A 19,107-nucleotide genomic window follows, 5' to 3' on the forward strand; every position below is an offset into this window, starting at 1 on the left:
CTGTCCGACTACTTGGCGGCCCAGCTGGGGTCGCTCCTCTTCAGCCACAGCCACTGGCTGCTTCTTTCTGCGGCCTCCGATGCCACCTTGACGGCTGCCCGCAGGTTCTTGCCCTTAACTCCCAAGTCCCTCAGCAGTTTTGTGGTGGATGTTCCCACAAACCCTCTACACCCAACCTCCACCGGACGGACTTCCATGTTCCAGCCACGTTGCCCTGCTTCGGCGGCTAAGTCAGCATACCGCAGATGCTTCCGCTCATAAGCCTCCTCCATGGAATCCTCCCATGGTACGGTAAGTTCGATTATGTACGCCTTCTTTATGGAGGGAGACCAGAGCACCAGGTCAGGCCTCAAGGTCGTGGTGGCAATCTCTGAGGGGAACACCAGCTGACTGCCAATGTCTGCCAGCATTTTCCAGTCACGTGCAGGGGACAGCTGGCTTCTCTCTGATGGAGTTGAGTTGCTCCTGGTAGCTGTAGCCCCTTCACGGACAAAGGCCGTTGCCCATGGTGTTAAGGTATTAGGCGTTGGCAGCGCTAGGGCATTGGTGCTGGCTCGTTTTTCCTCCATTGTAGCGGCAAGGGTCTTTAGGACTTGGTTATGGCGCCAAGTGTAACGTCCTTGAGTCAGGCTGGTTTTGCACCTGGTGAGTATATGCCGGAGGGAGGCTGGCGTGGAGCACAGGACGCACCCAGGATCTTCACCAAACCACTGGTGGCGATTAGTTGGTGTTGGGAGAACGTCATATGTGGCCCTGATGGCGAAGCTCAGACTCCTTGCTTCCATGGCCCAAACGTCCTTCCAGCTCAACCTCCTCCTTTCAACACTCTCCCACCGTATCCACAGTCCGTTTGCCAAGGGCGACTGCCTTGGCCCATCTGGCCATCTCCTCCTGACGCCGCACTTCCTCCACTACCATCTTCCTCCGCACTGGAGCAGTGGCGTTCCTCCAGGCTGGGCGGCTAGTTGTTAGTCCCAGGCCTCCTCTTCCTTGCTGGACGTTCCCTACGATGTCAGCATGTCGAAGAGCTGCTGTTGCCTCCTCCACTGCTCTTGCCGGTCTCCACTTGCGCCCAGTGGCCAGTGTCGGTGCGTTTTCTCTGATCACCGGGTCTTTGAATTCGTTCAAGGTCATCTGCAGGCGTGTTTTGGCGCACTTGAACTCCTCTGCCAGGCTCGTGAGGGGTAGCTTGAGCACGCTGTCTCCGTAGAGGCTTATGGTTGTGAGGCAGCGCGGGACTCCAAGCCACTTCTTGACGTGGACTGTGACTTGCCTCTCTAGCTTCTCCACCTTTGAGATGGGCACCTCATAGACTGCCAGGGGCCACAACACCCGGGGTAGCAGACCAAACTGGAAGCACCAGACCTTTATCTTCCCAGGGAGTTGGGTTTTGTCAATCGCCTGTAGGCCCTCTTTGATGTCAATATGGAGTTGCTTCACCTGGTCTTTGTCTTCCAGGCTTGCATCGTATAGTCTTCCAAGGCTTCCAGCTTCCTCCATAAGTAAGTTACAAAGTTGAAGTGCATTCGGCTGATTTGCTGCAAATTTTCAGTCTCAGATTTGAGACAATTGCTGTGACCCCACCATCAGGACTCCTGGTCAGCAAAGGCACTCGACTCTGTTTGGCATTGATCTGAACCTCAGTGCAACATTTGGTTTCTGTTCATGCATAGGAAAATACAAGAGGGGTCTTTCCAACTAATACAGTCAGAGGGCGATACTGGGTACATGAAAATGAACTAAAAATTTGTTAAAGTGTACTTGGGTACCTTCATCATGAGCATTTCTCTATGGCAGTGGGGAGAAAGCAAATCTCCTTTGTGCAGGTGAGCACAGGGGAAGCGGATGAATTAGCCATTATGCTGGAGATGTGCCACATCTGCTGAGACCGCATATAATGACTTCATATCAAATCTTGTTCACCAGTTTTTCAGAGAAAATGCTTCCAATATATGGAGAAAAATAACCTTCATTATTATGCCTCCTTGCTGGTGACAGCTGTTAGCTGGAGGCATTATGTTTTCAGGTAGCCTTGATGTGTCCGTCCATCCCGTTCCTGTTAATGCAGCAGCTCAGGGATACCTTGAGGGAATAGCTTCCAATTCAAGATAAATATTCAGAGAGACACAGGATGAAAAATCTGTATTGTAGAGATCAAAGGTTACTGTCATACACATGATACCGGTCCCATCCTCATAATTACAAAATCTAAGGAATGCCTCAGGGGATTTTTTTTTTCTTCAAATTTTAGCAGGAACAGCCAGTTGGAGAACAGGATGAACTGAAATATTGTCGGGGTCAAGGGTCACTGTAAACTCATATGAACATCATTTCTCAGGAACACTTTGGGGGAATTTGTTCAAAGGTCAAGGCCACTATGACAGACACATCGTGGGGATGTACAGCCGCAATGTATTATTTCTAGTCATTTTTGTTTCCTTTGTAAGTAGTTCATTTAATCAATTATTATTGATAAGATGGGAGCGCGCACAGTTCTGCATGATGCAAGGCAGCGAGGTGTCACCTGCAGCAAGGTGTCACCTGCCTCACGTTGAAATGGGTCATTACAGAGTTAATCATTATTCCGAAATTATTGCAAAAATGAAATATGATCAAGAAATGTAAAGTCCCAGGCTGGTGCTCCCTCTCTGTCACCTTCCCTTCATCGTCTCTCACCTCTACAGCCAGTGAGGCCTCACCTGACGACATACAGGAGGAGAAATGACTCAAGAGTTCAGTTACAGTTTTATTAACAACACAACTCAGACGATAAAAAAACATTCCAGGTAGATAAATAGTTAAATGTTATTATATTATAATGTTATAATGTAAAAAATTAATATGTGCCTACTGCAAAACATCAATGCTAATTTCAGCAGCATTCCCTTTGAGTGATTTCACAGTAACCCTCTCTACATTTACTGTAAGCCAGGCGACGTTCATTTTGTCACATATCTGTCACATATTTCATCTTGTGACACACTATATGAAACAGTATATACAGTGCATCATCACAAAATAACACTCTACTCCTTAATATGATAATGTTAAGTGCCTTGAGGTGTGCTAGCATTTGTCTGTGTAGAACCATTTCCAAACTTCATATAAATGCTTGTTAATTAAAGTACTTCATTTAGACTAAATAATCTCTGGGTGTACTTCTTTCTCCAAAGTTTTTCCACACTAAAAATAATACAGCCAATTCTTCTCATCTTTCTCTGTATGGTTTTAAAACATCTTTTGTTTTTTTGTTTTTTGCTGTATTACAAAACAAGATGTATAAATGCAGAAGTATCATTTAAGTAGAGGCTCTTTGTTCATGTTTTATAAGTGAGGATGACCTCGCTCCTTCTCATTGCTCCAGAACAATAATGTCAGCCACTCCATGCACTTGTGTGAGCTGTTTGCAGTCAAGAGACGCCACCAACTTCCGGGGTCCAGGTTGGGTGGGGATGAAGTGTTCTGTCAGTGTCACTGTGGAGTGACCGCCAACATCTCTGAGAGGAAGAAAGAGAAGTGAATTATTAGTCTAGAAGAGGGAAATGTGGGGAGGAAAGAGGTGAGACGGCCAAATAGATGGGGCTGCCTCAGAGTCTTACCCCACAACCACTTCATGGCCTTTCTGCAGACCCAGGCCCTCCACTCTGAACATGACTGACGTCAGTGTTCTTGGCAGTGGGTTGGTGAAGGTGATCTTGGCTGCCATCTCTTTGCCAATCACAGCGTCTCCCAAAGGCTGCCAGGAACATATGCACAGTTTAGCAGGACGTATGAACAAAATCTGCTCTGCTGAGTGAATAAATATCTACACAAAAAGCCGAAAAAACACACAATCACTGCAGCTGAGATTGCAATGCTAACTGTGTGAAACAACTCTGACACCTACTGTAATGTTGAGATCAGGCGTACGGAGCCTGAAGGAGGTCTGGTTGGCTAACACTTGCTGGGTCTCGCACACTCTTCCAGACAGTGTCAGCATCAAAGCTGCCTGATCCACCAGCTCATTTTGGTACTGTTGGTAAGGCAGAAGCCACTCGATGGTTTTCTCTGGGGAGAGAGATTCAGAAAGGTTTTAGAACCACAATTACATTTCCCGAAAGCTAGATTTCACCCAAAATTTTATTTTGCCTTTCACATACTCACAAATTGGTGTCTTATGGAGCTTGAGATATTTTTCTCTCCCTCATTGCTTCTTTATAACTCCAGAATGTGCTTCACAGAGTGCTTTTTTTTTAAACAGTTTTGTTGTTTGTTTGTTACCAGTCTCCATAACCTTCAAGCTAAATATACATGACTGGCTCTTTCTGCATTCTGGAGTCACACGAATAAGAAATGTAACAGTGAAAAACGTTCTAAAAAACAAAAAAGCTCAAGACACCTATTTGTGATGACTTGACAGTGCTTTTTGGGCACGCTAATGAAGTAAAAGTAAAGTAAACATGGAAATGTAACAAGCAGTCACATTCTCTAGTGCTGATTGATTCAAACAAGCCATCAGCTAAAAACAGCTAAAGCTTAAAAGAAAGTCTCCGTTGAGCTTAGGAGAGACTTGCTCATTAACTAGCAGCCCCTTTCACCTGCAGAGTTTTCATATCTATTTGTAGTTCAGAAATATTGATTCTAGTGATTTATAGCCAACAGGAAAGCCCACCTTCATTGGGCAAGAGCTCCACATGTATCTGCTCCTTCTTGATGGTGCCTTTCAGCACACCAGTGTAGTACATGACGGCCACCTGGCTGTGCAATGTTGTTTGACGAGGCTGCGAGCTCAAGTTTTTCACTACAATGCTCAGCTGGGCATCAGCCCCCATCCTGGGCCCCTCTCCATCCATCTTAACTTCCATGCGCACATCCTCCGCCATGGGCGTAGAGTAGACGTCTGGCTTGCTGCCAAAGCGACTGGCAGTCTCAACCGCGATTCGTTCCTCTTCTGATTCTAGAAAGGGTGGAGGAGGAGGAGGTGAGTGTAGCTCACTGTCTGAGGTTTCAGGGTTCACGGACAGACATCAGAGAGGCATCAGAAATATGGCTCAGTCTTTCCGAACAAAGCAAACAGAGAGGCTGAGAAGAGCAGGTGGACCGCTGAGGGGTTAGATGAGGAGAAGGAATTAATAAACTGCTCAGCATCAGGACAGCTCCAGGTGCTGTAGGAGTACTTCTGTCTGGTTCAGGAACATTAATCCAGGGTAGAACTGCAGTAAACACGGAAACTCTGCTCGCCATTACCTTCTTGGTGTTTGTACAGATTTGTGATGTCAGCCCGCTCATCAGAGCCGACTGCTTTGGTGCTGATACAGTGGCCAACTGCTTTCCTCTCACTGTGGATCTGGCTGAAAGTACCGTCAAAGTTCCTCTGCCAGTAGATCTTATCACTGTTGACCTGAGAGGAGAGTAGGAGATCAGAAAGCTCGCCTTTCAGACAGATCAAATATGCATATCTGGTCTTTACTGTTTGTTTCCCCACTTGTGTACTTACTTTGCAATCAGATCTAATACACGGTTAACTCACAAATATCTCACCTCAGCAAAAACGAAGGGCGTGTCATGTTTGAGGTAGACCTGGCCAGAGCGGATGGCGCTGACGGAAGCAGGTCCACAACGGAAGGTACCCTGGCTTGTCTCCTGGGGAGTCGAGTCAACAGCCTGCCAGCCTCCATGACCAGGGGGCAGGTCTGGTCTGGCCATCCAGCAGTCGTTCCATACATGGAAATTCCTACAGTCAGATAGGACTCAAATATGTCATTTGAGAACACTTTTAAAGGAACAGATTGACATGTGTTGGCTTTTTTTGGTCAAGAGTTATGAGAGGTAAATCAAAACAGGTCTCCGGTTAGTCTGGACTGGTTGTAAAACTTGCAAAGGGGTAGAGCTAGTTTGACTGTAGAGACATTTTTATACTTTCATACATAAACAATTGTTCATTGGGCATCTTTTGATCTTGGAGAACGGCTAGACAAGCTAGCTAGTTTCCCCTGCAACCACTTTAAATGCTAGCGTGAGATAAATATTGAGGGGTTCTCTTCTAACATGTCTTTGACGATCACCTTTAAGTTTATTTCTTAGTCTTCATTGAGGCCCTTCAATAGCAAGATTTTGGCTGTGATGAGTTCTACAACTTGGTATTAAGTTAGGCTTGTTGAATGTCCAACTCGCTTGTTTCAAAATTAGTTTTTGAATATTTTCGGTTAGGCGCCTGATAGAAGGTCAATGGTTCTCAATGATATGTCAATGTTCTGTTCTACAGCAAGAAGTACATAAATTATGACAGATACAAAAGCAAATACTGCAATTTCTGAAGCGTTTCTGTTTCTTAAAAAAAAATGGCGGTCACTAAAAAGCAGCTAAAAGGAACGCAAGGGAGGTCGTGGAGATAATACGCTATCACGCCAAAAATGGAATAAGTGCAAAGGTAATTTTGGTGATGCTGAAGTCATGTATTCACATTCACAGCATAAGGCTTCGTATTTCTACTGATCGCATTAAAGCTTTCAAATTGAAACAATGTTGTTCATTTGTACGAATGATCTTGCTGGGAAAAACCTGATTAATTTTTGTTCACCAATTTTTGCTTATTTTTAACAATGATAGAAAATCCAGCATAAAAATCCTATTGGCTTTTGGCCAAGGGAACACACGGTGATGCTAACTTTGGGGTTGGCCTACAAATATACGTCATCCCTGTGGCACCCTGCAGCACCCATCCCTCTCATAGAAACATATTTTCATGGATTCCAGATGAGCCTCTGCTCTCTGACTGAGGTTCAGATATTTGAAGAAGCTTCACATCTCTGAGGTTTCTGCTTTCAGAGCGCATCTAAATATATGGTGCATTCCTATGGCACGAATTTTGCAGCAAGCCCTCCTGGGCCTGTAACATTACACATCTTACCAGACGGAGTCACTATTGAGGTAGTCGATTGGCTCCATATCTTCATCAAAATATACATCTGTCGTGAGCGATACATCAGTGTCATGGGCAGACTGAAAGTTGGTCACGCTGCGGGCGGGGATGCCAAGACAGCGAAGCACTGGAAACAAGGAAAAGACAGAGATAGTCATTAAAATGGAATTGACACGTTTGCTAGATAACTGCATTCTGTGTCCAGATGCTCAGATGTCAGAAAAATGACTAATGGCACTGCATGGTTTTATTTTCCAGGCTGAATGAAAGCAACACATGTGGCTCTATCTGTGACAAAAGTAGCAGGTATGATTGGAATGCCAATGCGAGGAATTTAGGGTGTATATGAGCTATAGCTTGCTATCAGGGACATCAGTATGTGCTAAGGTCAGCTCGTGATCGTGTGAGGGACGCTCTGTGCACGCACACACAATGAATGCTGTCAGGGTGACAGACAGAAAGTCTTTCACCTGTTGTAGTGACACCAGAGAAGACCCAGCACTGTCCATACGACACAGGCATTCCGTAGGACGAGTGGTATTTCTTTAGGATCTCCACGCTGCTGCTCCATGCAGCAGGAGACACTCCGTCAGAGTACTTCCCAGACCAGTTCCCAACCAGAACCCCTGAGTCATCCTGAGCATTGATCTAAAAATAGGACCACAAATTAGTCACAAAACATCATGGCGTAAAAAATACAACAGAAGTTTTTTTTTTGTTGCAGTATTGTTTTAAAACAAGAAAGGTTAATAAATTACACTACCTATTTAGTTATGATGGCTCGTTGATGTGGCTTAGCTGGACACTGCATTAGTATCCAACCATAATATGACAGACTTACCATAGCAGAGAGAACCCTGACCACATTGACAGGATCTCCTCGACCAGACGGAGCCATGCCACTCTTCTCCAAGATGAACAGACACGCTTCCAGGATCCCTTCGTGAAACTAAAGTGATGAGGGACAGGAGGGTCTTTGTAACAAATCACACGTGACGTAGAAGACTTGAGAGAACATGAAACCCTGATGGAAGCTGAATATAAAACCTCTGTCCATCCCAATTAAGGTTATTCACATATCATCTCTGAAAGGCCTTGAGGGGATTTTTCTAGATTTGCCGTAAATATTCACTGGGTCTCGAGAATGAACAGAATAGACTTTGGTGGTCAAAGGTCAAGGTTATTTTGACGAGTACATTTCAGGAAGATATGATATTTTCAGTTGAATACACAAGTGGGACAAAGGCACTGATGGGATTATTGATCACGAGTAACACCTTTGATCAAAGCAGCTCCAGTGAGATAGGCTGTGTAAGTAAGTAGCATACGACTGGCATTTATACGCCTTCAAATGTGTGTGTGTGTGTGTGTGTGTGTGTATATATACATATATATATACATATATGTGTGTATATGTATATACATATACATACATATATGTATATATATGTATATATACATATATATGTGTGTGTATATAAATATGTGTGTATCTATGTATAGATAGACAGATGATAGATAGATAGATAGATAGATGATAGATAGATAGATAAATAGATAGATAGATAGATAGATAGATGGATAGATAGACAGATGATAGATGGATAGATGATAGATAGATAGATAGATGATAGATAGATAGATAGATAGATAGATGATAGATAGATAGATAGATGATTGATAGATAGATCGATAGATAGATAGATGATAGATAGATAGATAGATGGATAGATAGATAGATAGACAGACAGATAGATAGATAGATAGATAGATAGATAGACAGACAGACAGATAGATAGATAGATAGATAGATAGATAGATGATAGATAGATAGATAGATATAGATAGATAGACAGACAGACAGACAGACAGACAGATAGATAGATAGATAGATAGATAGATAGATAGATAGATAGATAGATAGATAGATAGATAGATGATGGATAGATAGATAGATAGATGATAGATAGATAGATAGATAGATAGATAGATAGATAGATAGATAGATAGATGATGGATAGATAGATGATAGATAGGTAGATGATAGATAGATAGATTTTGAGTCATAGCTCTGCTCACTGTATGACATTTGTTGATATTAAGAAAATACAGAAACACGATCTTTTATTTACACAGGGATAAACTGAACCAGAAGACTGCCACTTTTTTAGCATTTCATTCTGAGAGGAAAACTGTGACTGGAAACGTTCCAGTCCCGTACCTGCCCAAAGTTCCATGTGCGAGCACCTATTTGCTTCTCAGTGCCGTAGTAGATTCTCCCAGTGTCATTCAGCACATACTCTTTCCTCTCGTCCTCGTCATCCAGGAACACTGCGTCCTCTGGGAAGAGATGGAACCATCATACACTTCAGCATTCTAATACTCAGCAGCTAAACAAATCATCGATGTCCAATTCTCAAGCAAGTCCTAAACTTTAGGTTGAGACCTAAACAAGTTCTCATCCATATTTTCAGCAGACTATGGACTGATGGTTAGAATGACAAAATGTTAATCCTTTAAAGGTGTTTTTTTTTAATTTCCTTCTTACATCACTTTTGTTCCTTGGACAGCAGCAGCTCATACTTGATACAGCTAGCATCTTAGTTCCCATGAGCAAACTGCTCAGCTCTCCCTAACCTGTACACACGGTTGCCTTCATATGCCCTGCTTGTAAAATCACCTGAATCGAAGGATCATACTGTGATGTTCATTGAATTTCTTTCATACATCAACGCTCATTGCTGAATGCATTTGCCCAGCGCCTCCACACTCTTACTGCTCACACCAGGGAGCAGCTGGTCAGTAAACTGGCCCACTGACTACGATTGCTATGACAGCAAAAGCCCTTGCCTTGGAATTCACGGGGAGACACCAGATTCACACGAGGAGCAGAGAGGGAGGACAGAAAGCTGGGTCACAACAACAGAGACAAACAGAGGGAGATCAAAACGAGAGCCTGACCACTATGGGATTCTGAGCTACTTTTAGAGCAAAAAATAAAAATAAAAAAATCAATGATTACTGATATACAAAAGGCACGGTGAATTTAGACCCTTTCTATGTTTATTGTATTTTGTTGAGATATGACTATGCAAATTAGAAGGCGAATTTCTTAATAAATAACTTATTCTATCAAAAAACATTTAACACTGTCAGACCAAACCATTTAAATTAAAAACAAAATAAAATAGTAAAGTAAACATGGTGCATGCACCGATTTCTGTTGGACACACTACATTTGAAATCACCATCACATCCTATTCTGCAGTTTATGAGAGAAGCTTTTTTGATATGGTCAGATACAATAAGATCTCATATACTGATAGCCAAAAGCAAAACCTGTTCAATAGAAAAAGCCCAGTTTTGCTCGAGTCTCTTCTTTGCTTCACATTAATGATGAGGACACAATGTGGGGTATTCAAAAATGTGACCAGATATCGTACATCCCCACCCTGTATCAAACTGCATTCAGAAAACAACCTTTTTAAAGTTGCTCGCTGGTGGTGACCGACCTGACAGAGCAGGAATTCATTCATAGCCCTCAATCTGTAGCATCATTTCTTTATTTTCTGCACGGCTGCAGTGAATGAAAAGTCAGGGCCGTGTTTGATTTTACAATGTGGATGAGACCTGTTCAAGATCAGCGTTAGAATTACTGGTGAGGAAAAGACGAGGGACAGTGATTTCTTGATTTCTCTTCAATGAAGTCTTTGCTGAATCTGGCTCACAATGAAAGTTGAGTGAATACATCAATGACATTACGAGCTATCGCAGGGTGGGGTGGCGAGACGGCCGAAATCTCCAACGTAACCACAAGATGTCGCTAGATCCCGCACACAGGTCCTTAAGGATTACAAAGATCAGGAACTTCCTGAACTAAAATTGACAGAATGGACTGAAAAACATTTTTTCTAGAATTTTTGGGGGTTTGTCTTAACAATATAAAGACAGTCAGGATGTCGACTTCCTGTCTGAAAATGGGCCAGAATCGACCTTTCATTCATCTCATCAGTGACTGAACCGTTTAAGAATGTGATTCCTTTTTACAAGAAATGTAAAAGGGTCCCCAAGGCCAGGAAATGGTTAAGAAACACAATGACTCCATTGACCCTGAAGTGGGGCCCATGTTCACGTAAGGAAAATAGTCTGTTCCGTGTGACAGACTTTGGGTGTGGACATGCGTCGTTTTTCCCATCCGCTTTATCTCCTGCTGTTACTTCTGTGGTTATCTGTGAGTGGAAACATGACAAAGTGAAAAGGGGGGAAATTAAAACAGTATTTTAGATGGGCATAGGAGAAAGGAAGTGGAAGGAAAGGTCATGAGGGAAAACCGAGAGACGGAGGGGAAGTAGTGTTTTGGAAGGGAAGCGGGGAGTCCAGCATGATCTTGAGAGTTTACAGGACAAAGCAAGGGAGGTGAAGGAGGCAGCTGTGATTACTGTGGTTTTCACTCCTTACTGAATATTTCTGGAATGTTGGTTGGGGGGAACATACACTGGAGGATAGGGAGGAGGCAGGAGAACAGAGTGGGGAGGTGATGAGGTGAGGGTCCAGTCAGCACATAGCAAGAAAGGAGCAAGACTGGGCGGGAGAGGCTTATAAACTGAGAAAACACAGATGTAGTGAGTTAAAGGGTGTAAAGGACACGTTGTCACCAGCTGTGAGATTAAACTCACTCCATAACATTTACACAATAATTGTAGGATTTTAACTTTTACGAGCGTGAGCCAGAGATTGGTCTGAGGAAGAAGAGTAACGGGAAGGAGAGATTGTTTGCTGCCAACAGCAGCAACCCTATCACGAAAGGCAGTGTTATTTTTTTTCCACTGTCATTATTTTGCTGTGCTGCAAATGTGTTTTTTTCATTCGTCTTTTATTCGCAGGGCTCAGCAGAGTAAACATAATTTACCAGTGATTACTTCTCTGAATACAAGGAAAATGAGCGTCCGCAATTTAACATACAGTGAACTATTTTCTCATGAATACTTTCAAAATAAAATCCTGCTAAAACCCAAAAGACTGTTTGCTGTATGCTCCGGATGAAAATCATACCAGATCACACCAAATTATTGTGAAATGGGTAATGGTGTGTTTACCAGCTGACTCCGTTGAAAAAAAGACCAGCCTGTGTGAATATTCAGTCCTGTAATCGGGTTTAACCACGTGGTCGTATAATCATGTGATGCTGAGGTTATGCGGGAATAAAACAAAAAAAGACATGAAATTCTGCATTTTGAAATTTCCTTTGTCAAAGTTACGATGTCATCGTTGGAGGTCCCCGCCTTTTTTGTCTCTCACTTTTCCCTTTCTCATTCTTTCTCATTTTTCAGTTTTTACTGTGTTATGCTTTTGTCATGAATTTATTGTGACTGATGTTATATATATATATATATATATATATTTTTTTTTTTTTTTTTAAGTACCTACAATCTTTCATTGGGTCTGTTTTATGGTGAGCAGTCCCAAATGTGGTTCAGGATAGGTTAAGTGGCATGAGCAAGTGTGCATGCAGTCTTGGATTGTAGCCAGAGGAGTTACGCAAGTCTCACAGTTACACACAGGCTTGTGCGTTTGCTATTTGACAGACAGCAACACACTCGACGACTGAGTTTTCCTTCCTTTCCCATGAGCAACATCATGACAGAAATCAGATGTCTGTTTTGGGCAAGTGTTTGCTGTTAGAATGAGACTTTTTGGGACACAGCCACAATGTTCTCTTCACATTCGCCCTGGCGGTTGGGCTGAATTAGAGACTTCCACTGCAGGGGAAATGTGGACTGAGGAATATATTTTCCTTCAGACTTAGTATTGAACCTGACAGCAAACTGAACCTCTAATTGTTCCCTGTGAGCAGGAAGGAACCTTGAGTTTGAGTCTGAATAGCTGAATAAGGCAATATTTTCAAGTTGTTATGTAAATTGTCGTGTTTTTCTTTCCTTGCATCCAAATTCCTGGCATCCGAACCCTCTGCCAAGTTCATGGTACCACCATCTTACCTTCACACCAAGGGTTGAAAAGAAGAATGATGTTCTTTTTGGAGTTGTAAGTAGTTGCGGCTTCATCCTTCAGTGTGCAAGTCATGACTGAGAGCCCGTAGAGGCCAATCACAGCACTGGCCAGCGAGTTGACAGACAGTTTGATCTTGTTGCCGTTCTGCTCTACGACCTTGGCTTCCCAGCGTTTATCCTGCAGGCGATCCACCAGTGGAATGATGACATGGGTGCCTTTGGAGACCAGGGGCAGCGGACCTACAGTAGAACACACAGATTATATGTTTGTCAAGTTGAACCAGAATGCGGGGTGGCATGGCTCAGAGGTAGAGTGGCTGTCTAGCAACTGGTTCGATCCCCACTTCCCCTGGTGACCACGTCAAAGAATCCTTCAGCAAGATACTGAGCCCCTAATTGCTCCTGATGGCCCCGCGACAGACTGGAGACCCAGCCAGGGTGAACCCTCTCGGCCAATGTCAGCTGGGATAGGCTGCAGGCCCCCCCACCCCACCACTGACAAGCGGTATAGAGCATCAATGGATGAACTAGAATGCACTGATAAAGTTGAAATGAAAAAGAACCACTGACCTTTAATATTTTTATGTTGCACTGTGCGAAATGCTGTCTTGTTAATTTTTCTTAAAGGACCAAAGAAATAAACTCTAGAGTTTTAGTTATTAAGGCCATTTCCACAACAACCATCATTGCAGGCTAAACACAGATGGAGTTAGGAACATTATTTACAGGCTTGCTTTATTTGCAGCGGCCTAGGGCTCTGGTATGTTGTGCATGCTGCATTCCCACCAAAATGGTTTTAAGCAATACAAAGGATAGAACAGAGGACCATATTTGATTAGTAAGAAGCAGCCATTGTTTGGGGGATGCTACAGCAAACAACAAATTAGCTTCAACTAGTTTGAAGACTGGAGGACAGTCTCTCTCAGGGGTAAAAACAAACTTTGTACGTTGACTGGGATCCAGAAATATGAAAATAAAGTGTGTGGCTGTGGTGGCTTATTTGTTTCTGGACCATTTCTTGGTCAGGTGTAACAATTTCACAAGTTATCTGCTGGTTGCCAAAACGCTGCTGGCAAGGCTCCAACATGAAGTAGAGCCAAGTTATGCGTCCCCCCCCCCCCCCCCCCCCGTTTCAAGGCCTTGCGCTCGGCTAAGCCCTGTGTCAGCGTACTTTTATCCATATCTAAGTTAACAGACATACATCAGAGTATTCTCATAATGTTTGCCTCAGTGGGAAAGTGAAATACAAATTTCCTCAAAAAAGCATGCAGCTGAGTTCCTTTGCAGCGAAAGAGCTTCCAAAATATTTAGCTCACAAAAAGCTTCAACCTAAAAGTGTATTGTGCCTTTCAAGTACCATTTGAGACTCTGTGAAAGAAGATGTTTTTGGTCAGTTTCGCTGTTACATTTTCAGCCATGAGTTGCTGTTAGCTCCAATCTACTGTAAATATACAGAGTTGGCTTCATCTGCATTCTGGACTTACAAAGAGCTGATGAAGGAGGGAAAAACATCATCTATTTGGGAGAACTTACAACACAAAATTAAAATTTTATGTGAAGCATCACTTTAAAAAAAAATGTAATTACAAGCTTGGCCATTCTCAACTTCCATACAAATCACATTTTTTTAGTCTAACAAAAGACAACATTCCACAGCAGCATGATTTTGTTCTTTGTTGTTCTTTTTTTTGTTCTTTGAGTAACATTTTGTTTTGATACGAGCGATTACTTAAATTGTGCTTCTCACTTATGCGCTTTTCAAAATGCTGTGAAAGTATTTGTGATTTTTGGCTACGCCTGAAACTTTCCATGTGTTCAAGTTCGATAGCAGCATTGTTAGTGAAAGGACTTCACTTCCCACGTTGGATGACACAATCGTGGCACACTCTAAACCACATCGCTCCACATCCCAAACCTTCCCTTTCAGTAAACACAAATCGAGGGCTAGAAATCCTCCCACTCAGCACACGAATCTCCCTACACTTAAGTTACATTTTTCCACAGTTCGTCTGGATGTTGCCTGACATGGATGAATATTACGATAAAGGGTAAAAAGAAACTCCTCCAACACTCTTTGTGGGAAAAGGTTGTGTTGACAGTTCCTCTGTTGAAAGGGCGTAGAATAAACGTGCCACGAGTCAGATTAAAACTTACTGGATGCTTTCCACCTAGTTATGTGCTTAATTGTGGCACCCTGTGGGGGTTTAGCTGTCCTCTACTGAAGCAAGCACAGAGCTTGTTGAGCAGCCATTGTTCTCCAGCCGACTCCAGCCCAGTCTCCCCACCCTTCCTCTCTCATGAGAAACATTGTCTCTTTTCTCCGAGAACAACTTCAGATTTGGCTGAGAATCTTTACTTTGACTGCTGCAAAGAAAGTTTGGGTGGCTATGATGACATAAAATCCCGCTTTCTGAGAGGCACAATTTACAAAAACAACAAAAAACAGAAAATCAACAACAATGAGAAAATTTTTACATCTGAGGTAGTTATGTGTGTCAATTACTTGACTCCTTCTCCTAAGCCATGACGTAGTTGCCATTTATTCCCATGAGTGAAGTGTATCGTTGTAGTATGAAGCTTGTAAATACCAGAGGGAGGTATCTGGTGTCCTGAGGTCTGGAAACTGTTAACACTGGAATCCAAAACTTGTGCAGCGGTGCTCACTCGAAATGTGTGGATGGTGCTTTGACCACAGTTCCCTCATTTTGTTTTGATTCTGCGGTTTTGTCCTTTGGGCTTCATATGGACATCAAATAATCAGATACTTGACATTTGGCGATTACTGAGCCTACCATCCGACCTGTTCATGTTCCATTACTTAAGCCTGGCTCTGGCTCTGCTCTGGCTCTGCTCTGGATGGGATAACACTGCTTGAAACCCACCCTCAACACCTGCTAAAATATCACAAGTGGACATTACTTTGCTTTAAGGCTGTTGTGGGATGCAGTTTGTGAAACTTGCTCCATAGGGACTACATGAAAAGACATCTCTGCATTTAATTTTACATGATACGCCCCAACACAAAAATGATCAAAGGTAGTAATAATGTTTACTATTGTTATCATTCATTACTCAAATGCTGAAAATTCCTATACGTAGCATTTTTCAATATTCTTCTACTTTGTTTTTTTTGTTTTGACTTCCCATGTTTTCTGCCACAGGTTAATCTGGCTTTCTTTCTGGCATTATCAATGGATATTTAATTCCTAATTTCTGCACTAAATTTGGTTTGAAAATATGATCTCTCACTCACACACACACACACACACACACGCACACACAAAACTGTAATCGACTGCACATGAAAAAAAAAAAAGAATATTGTAAATGCCCCTGTAGTGTAAGGAGTTCGGATTTTAAAATTAAATGTACACACTTATCACTGACACTTATTGATAAGATTGATAACATTTAATCACCTGCAACCCTTAATAAATAAGAAGTATGAAAATGGATGGATGGAACATTTAATCAGTCACATTAATGGACTTAATATATCGGTGACCAATATATTAGTTTTGCAGATAATATCAATGGGGACTGGCCTACCATCCATACATTGGTATCTGCAGATATGTTGTCTGATCTCAGTGGTGGAATGGACTGGCTTAGCATAAAGACTAGAGGCCAGGAACAAAGGATTGATCCGTCTGTATCTCATTTGTTTGATTTGTGAAAAAAAAGAACAAGAAGTCCTGATGCTAAGTTGCACCGATAGTCTGTAACAAGTGGTTTTGAGAACGTCATAGGTGAGCTAGTGGGAATGTCTTCCACCCATGTAATCATTTTTGAGGAAACAGTCAATCCTGCTTGGTGGGAGGAAAGTATTTTCTATCGATAATTATGGTACACACCAACACACACACACACACACACACACACACACACTCCTATCCACTAGCTCATACCTGTCTTCAGGTCCAGATGCAGCTTGTCAGTGTCAGCATGGAAGGGCCTACTGAGCTCCAGCTCTATCTGGAAAGTCTGTCCCCTGCGGATGATCATCTCGTCCCCGTGGTACAAGTCAGTGTGGTGCTGCTGTCTGTTCTGACCCGTCTTGGAGCTCAGCAGGTCCACAGAACAAACAGACAGCTTGGATTCTGGCAGAGAGGGGTTGAATATCAGATATATTATTGCTGCAAAACCCAGCAAGCCACCTCAAGATTGCACAAATTTACACCATAACTGGAACCTAAAGTCGGCGATATTACCTTCCTTTTCCTTTGACTCTCCATTCTCTGGTATTGGTTTGGCAGGCTCTGGGGCGGGGGGCTTCACCAGCTCCACCATATCCGTAACATCATAAGAGTTGCTATTCTGGCGCTTGCAGATGCACGGGCACATCTTCCTGAACCAACGGCGACACCCTCCCTCCTCCTGCTTCTTCTCCCCCTCCTCAATGGTCAGCTCCACCCGAGTGGGTGGGGCTGCTCCGGGGAAGCGACCCACCTCTGAGTCTCTAACTGTCAACCTCTCGCCTGGCATTCTAAAAGACATATTCAAAACATTTTAATTTCAGGAACATAATGGCTTTCAAGAATCCAGATGATAAGTCTTTACACACTCAAGGCTGCAGAATCAACCAGCTTTCCAGCGTGAATGACACAACACAAGTGTAAATCAGAAACTTGTGGAATTGACAGGAAAAAGCCAGAATATTATGTCATCCTAATCAGGACTGGGGCTGAGTTTATTCATCGGGTAGCTCATTTTTATGCCTCTGCACCAGCTAGAGCCATAGATAGTACATACTGTCCCCTTCTTACTGATGTGAAGATTTTTGCCAAACTTGCCACAAACGTGCACTGGCACTAAAGGATGAACTGATGAGACTTTGGTGATCAAAGGTCACTGTCGCCACAAATGAACACAATGTCTCATATTTTCTGAAACATTGTGAGGGAATTGACTGAATACAACTAGTAAGAGTGAGTAATAAATACATCATTGTGAGAGGCCTACAAGTAGAAAAACTGAAGGAAAATAACCAAAACTATAGCCTCAAGAAGTTGCATTCCCACTGAAGAAGTCAACCATGACTTTTACATTCATTTTTCCACATGAAGAAAATCTGATCAAAAAACATTCACTTCTTTTCATCTCCTAATGACAAAACAAACAACAGGCCTTCACTTTGACTTTTTCCCATAATTATTGCATTCCTCACATGCTCTCTTTTTCTGGCTTTCCCAAAGCATTCTGAAAGATTTAACCTCTTGCACTTGTTGGTAAAACTTCCGGTCTAATCCAACAAACTGAACCTCCTACGAGCAGCTGGATCCCTTCTTCCCTTCAGCTGTTGTGGCGTAGTTTACATGGAGGGCGTAGGTGGATCATTTATCGCTCTGCTACATGCCCACCCTCATACATGCAACTAATAATTCCTGCATTTGTCACACTATGTTTCTCAATGACTCTCAGCTTTGAAACTAGGGGTAAAAGATGGCAAAACCTGAAAGTGAAAACAAAAGGCGTTTACTGAAGTGAGGGGCAGAGGGAGGAGGCCCACCATCTGCATCTTGTCCCATTACCATGAAAGCCACCCTGGCATTGACAGCCTAGCGCTACACACACGCACGCACGCACGCACACACGCACACACACACAGATCTGAATTACCTAAACATTGTAAAACACTTGTCCAGTTTTCTTTGCCCATGTAAAACACCAGGGGCCTGGAGTGAGCTGCAGTGAGGAATGACTTAAAGAGAAGCAATTGTGGTTCCATAAACAAGCGTGGGAGATGTGTTGTTTATGAGGAAACTTTTCTCATGTCTATAAACACGCACTCTTCATTCACTCTCCTATCACGTGGAAGTTCACCAGTGAGACCATCGTACTGTCCAACACTACAGGTTGGGCCTCCTCTCTTTCATCATTTGAAAGGTTTACAGAACCGAGCCAAACAAATATTATTAAGGAAAAAAAGGAATAAAAACAAAGCAAATCATTTTACATAATATTTCCTGAGGAACACATTGAAATGTAAATTACGCCCTGTCTCATTATGTCAAAGAAAATGAAAAAGAAATCGAAATACTACATTGCATTGTGTGCTTCGGCGATGTGTGTCGGTCGCAGAGACCTCTGACCACCAAAGTCTTTTCAGTCAACCTTGAATCCTAGTCGATGTTTCTAAAATATCTGAAGAATTTCCTTCAGGGAGTTCCTGAAATGTCACGTTTGAGGTAACAGGAA

The 19,107-nt window shown here is 42.8% G+C and overlaps 1 protein-coding gene across 1 annotated transcript in view; it reads right to left on the bottom strand.

The window, feature by feature from the left end:
* Positions 1–2,738: 2,738 nt before the first annotated feature.
* The window catches only part of tgm1l1 (transglutaminase 1 like 1), a 20,878-nt gene continuing 4,509 nt past the window's right edge, over positions 2,739–19,107 (bottom strand). The window contains exons 2-14 of the mRNA XM_086202856.1: positions 17,121–17,395; positions 16,818–17,009; positions 12,898–13,149; positions 9,123–9,241; positions 7,743–7,850; positions 7,372–7,549; positions 6,890–7,028; positions 5,521–5,713; positions 5,227–5,380; positions 4,652–4,936; positions 3,887–4,047; positions 3,600–3,736; positions 2,739–3,497 (exon numbers count right to left, since the gene is read on the bottom strand). Coding sequence (XP_086058982.1) covers positions 3,353–3,497; positions 3,600–3,736; positions 3,887–4,047; positions 4,652–4,936; positions 5,227–5,380; positions 5,521–5,713; positions 6,890–7,028; positions 7,372–7,549; positions 7,743–7,850; positions 9,123–9,241; positions 12,898–13,149; positions 16,818–17,009; positions 17,121–17,394 — 2,337 coding nt within the window. The 5' untranslated portion in view covers position 17,395 and the 3' untranslated portion in view covers positions 2,739–3,352. The remainder of the gene's footprint in view (positions 3,498–3,599; positions 3,737–3,886; positions 4,048–4,651; positions 4,937–5,226; positions 5,381–5,520; positions 5,714–6,889; positions 7,029–7,371; positions 7,550–7,742; positions 7,851–9,122; positions 9,242–12,897; positions 13,150–16,817; positions 17,010–17,120; positions 17,396–19,107) is intronic.

This window comes from Aulostomus chinensis, chromosome 5 (assembly GCF_037954235.1).
Source record: "Aulostomus chinensis isolate RoL2024-O1b breed Wild chromosome 5, RoL_Achi_v1.0, whole genome shotgun sequence".
Lineage (NCBI taxonomy): Eukaryota > Metazoa > Chordata > Actinopteri > Syngnathiformes > Aulostomidae > Aulostomus > Aulostomus chinensis.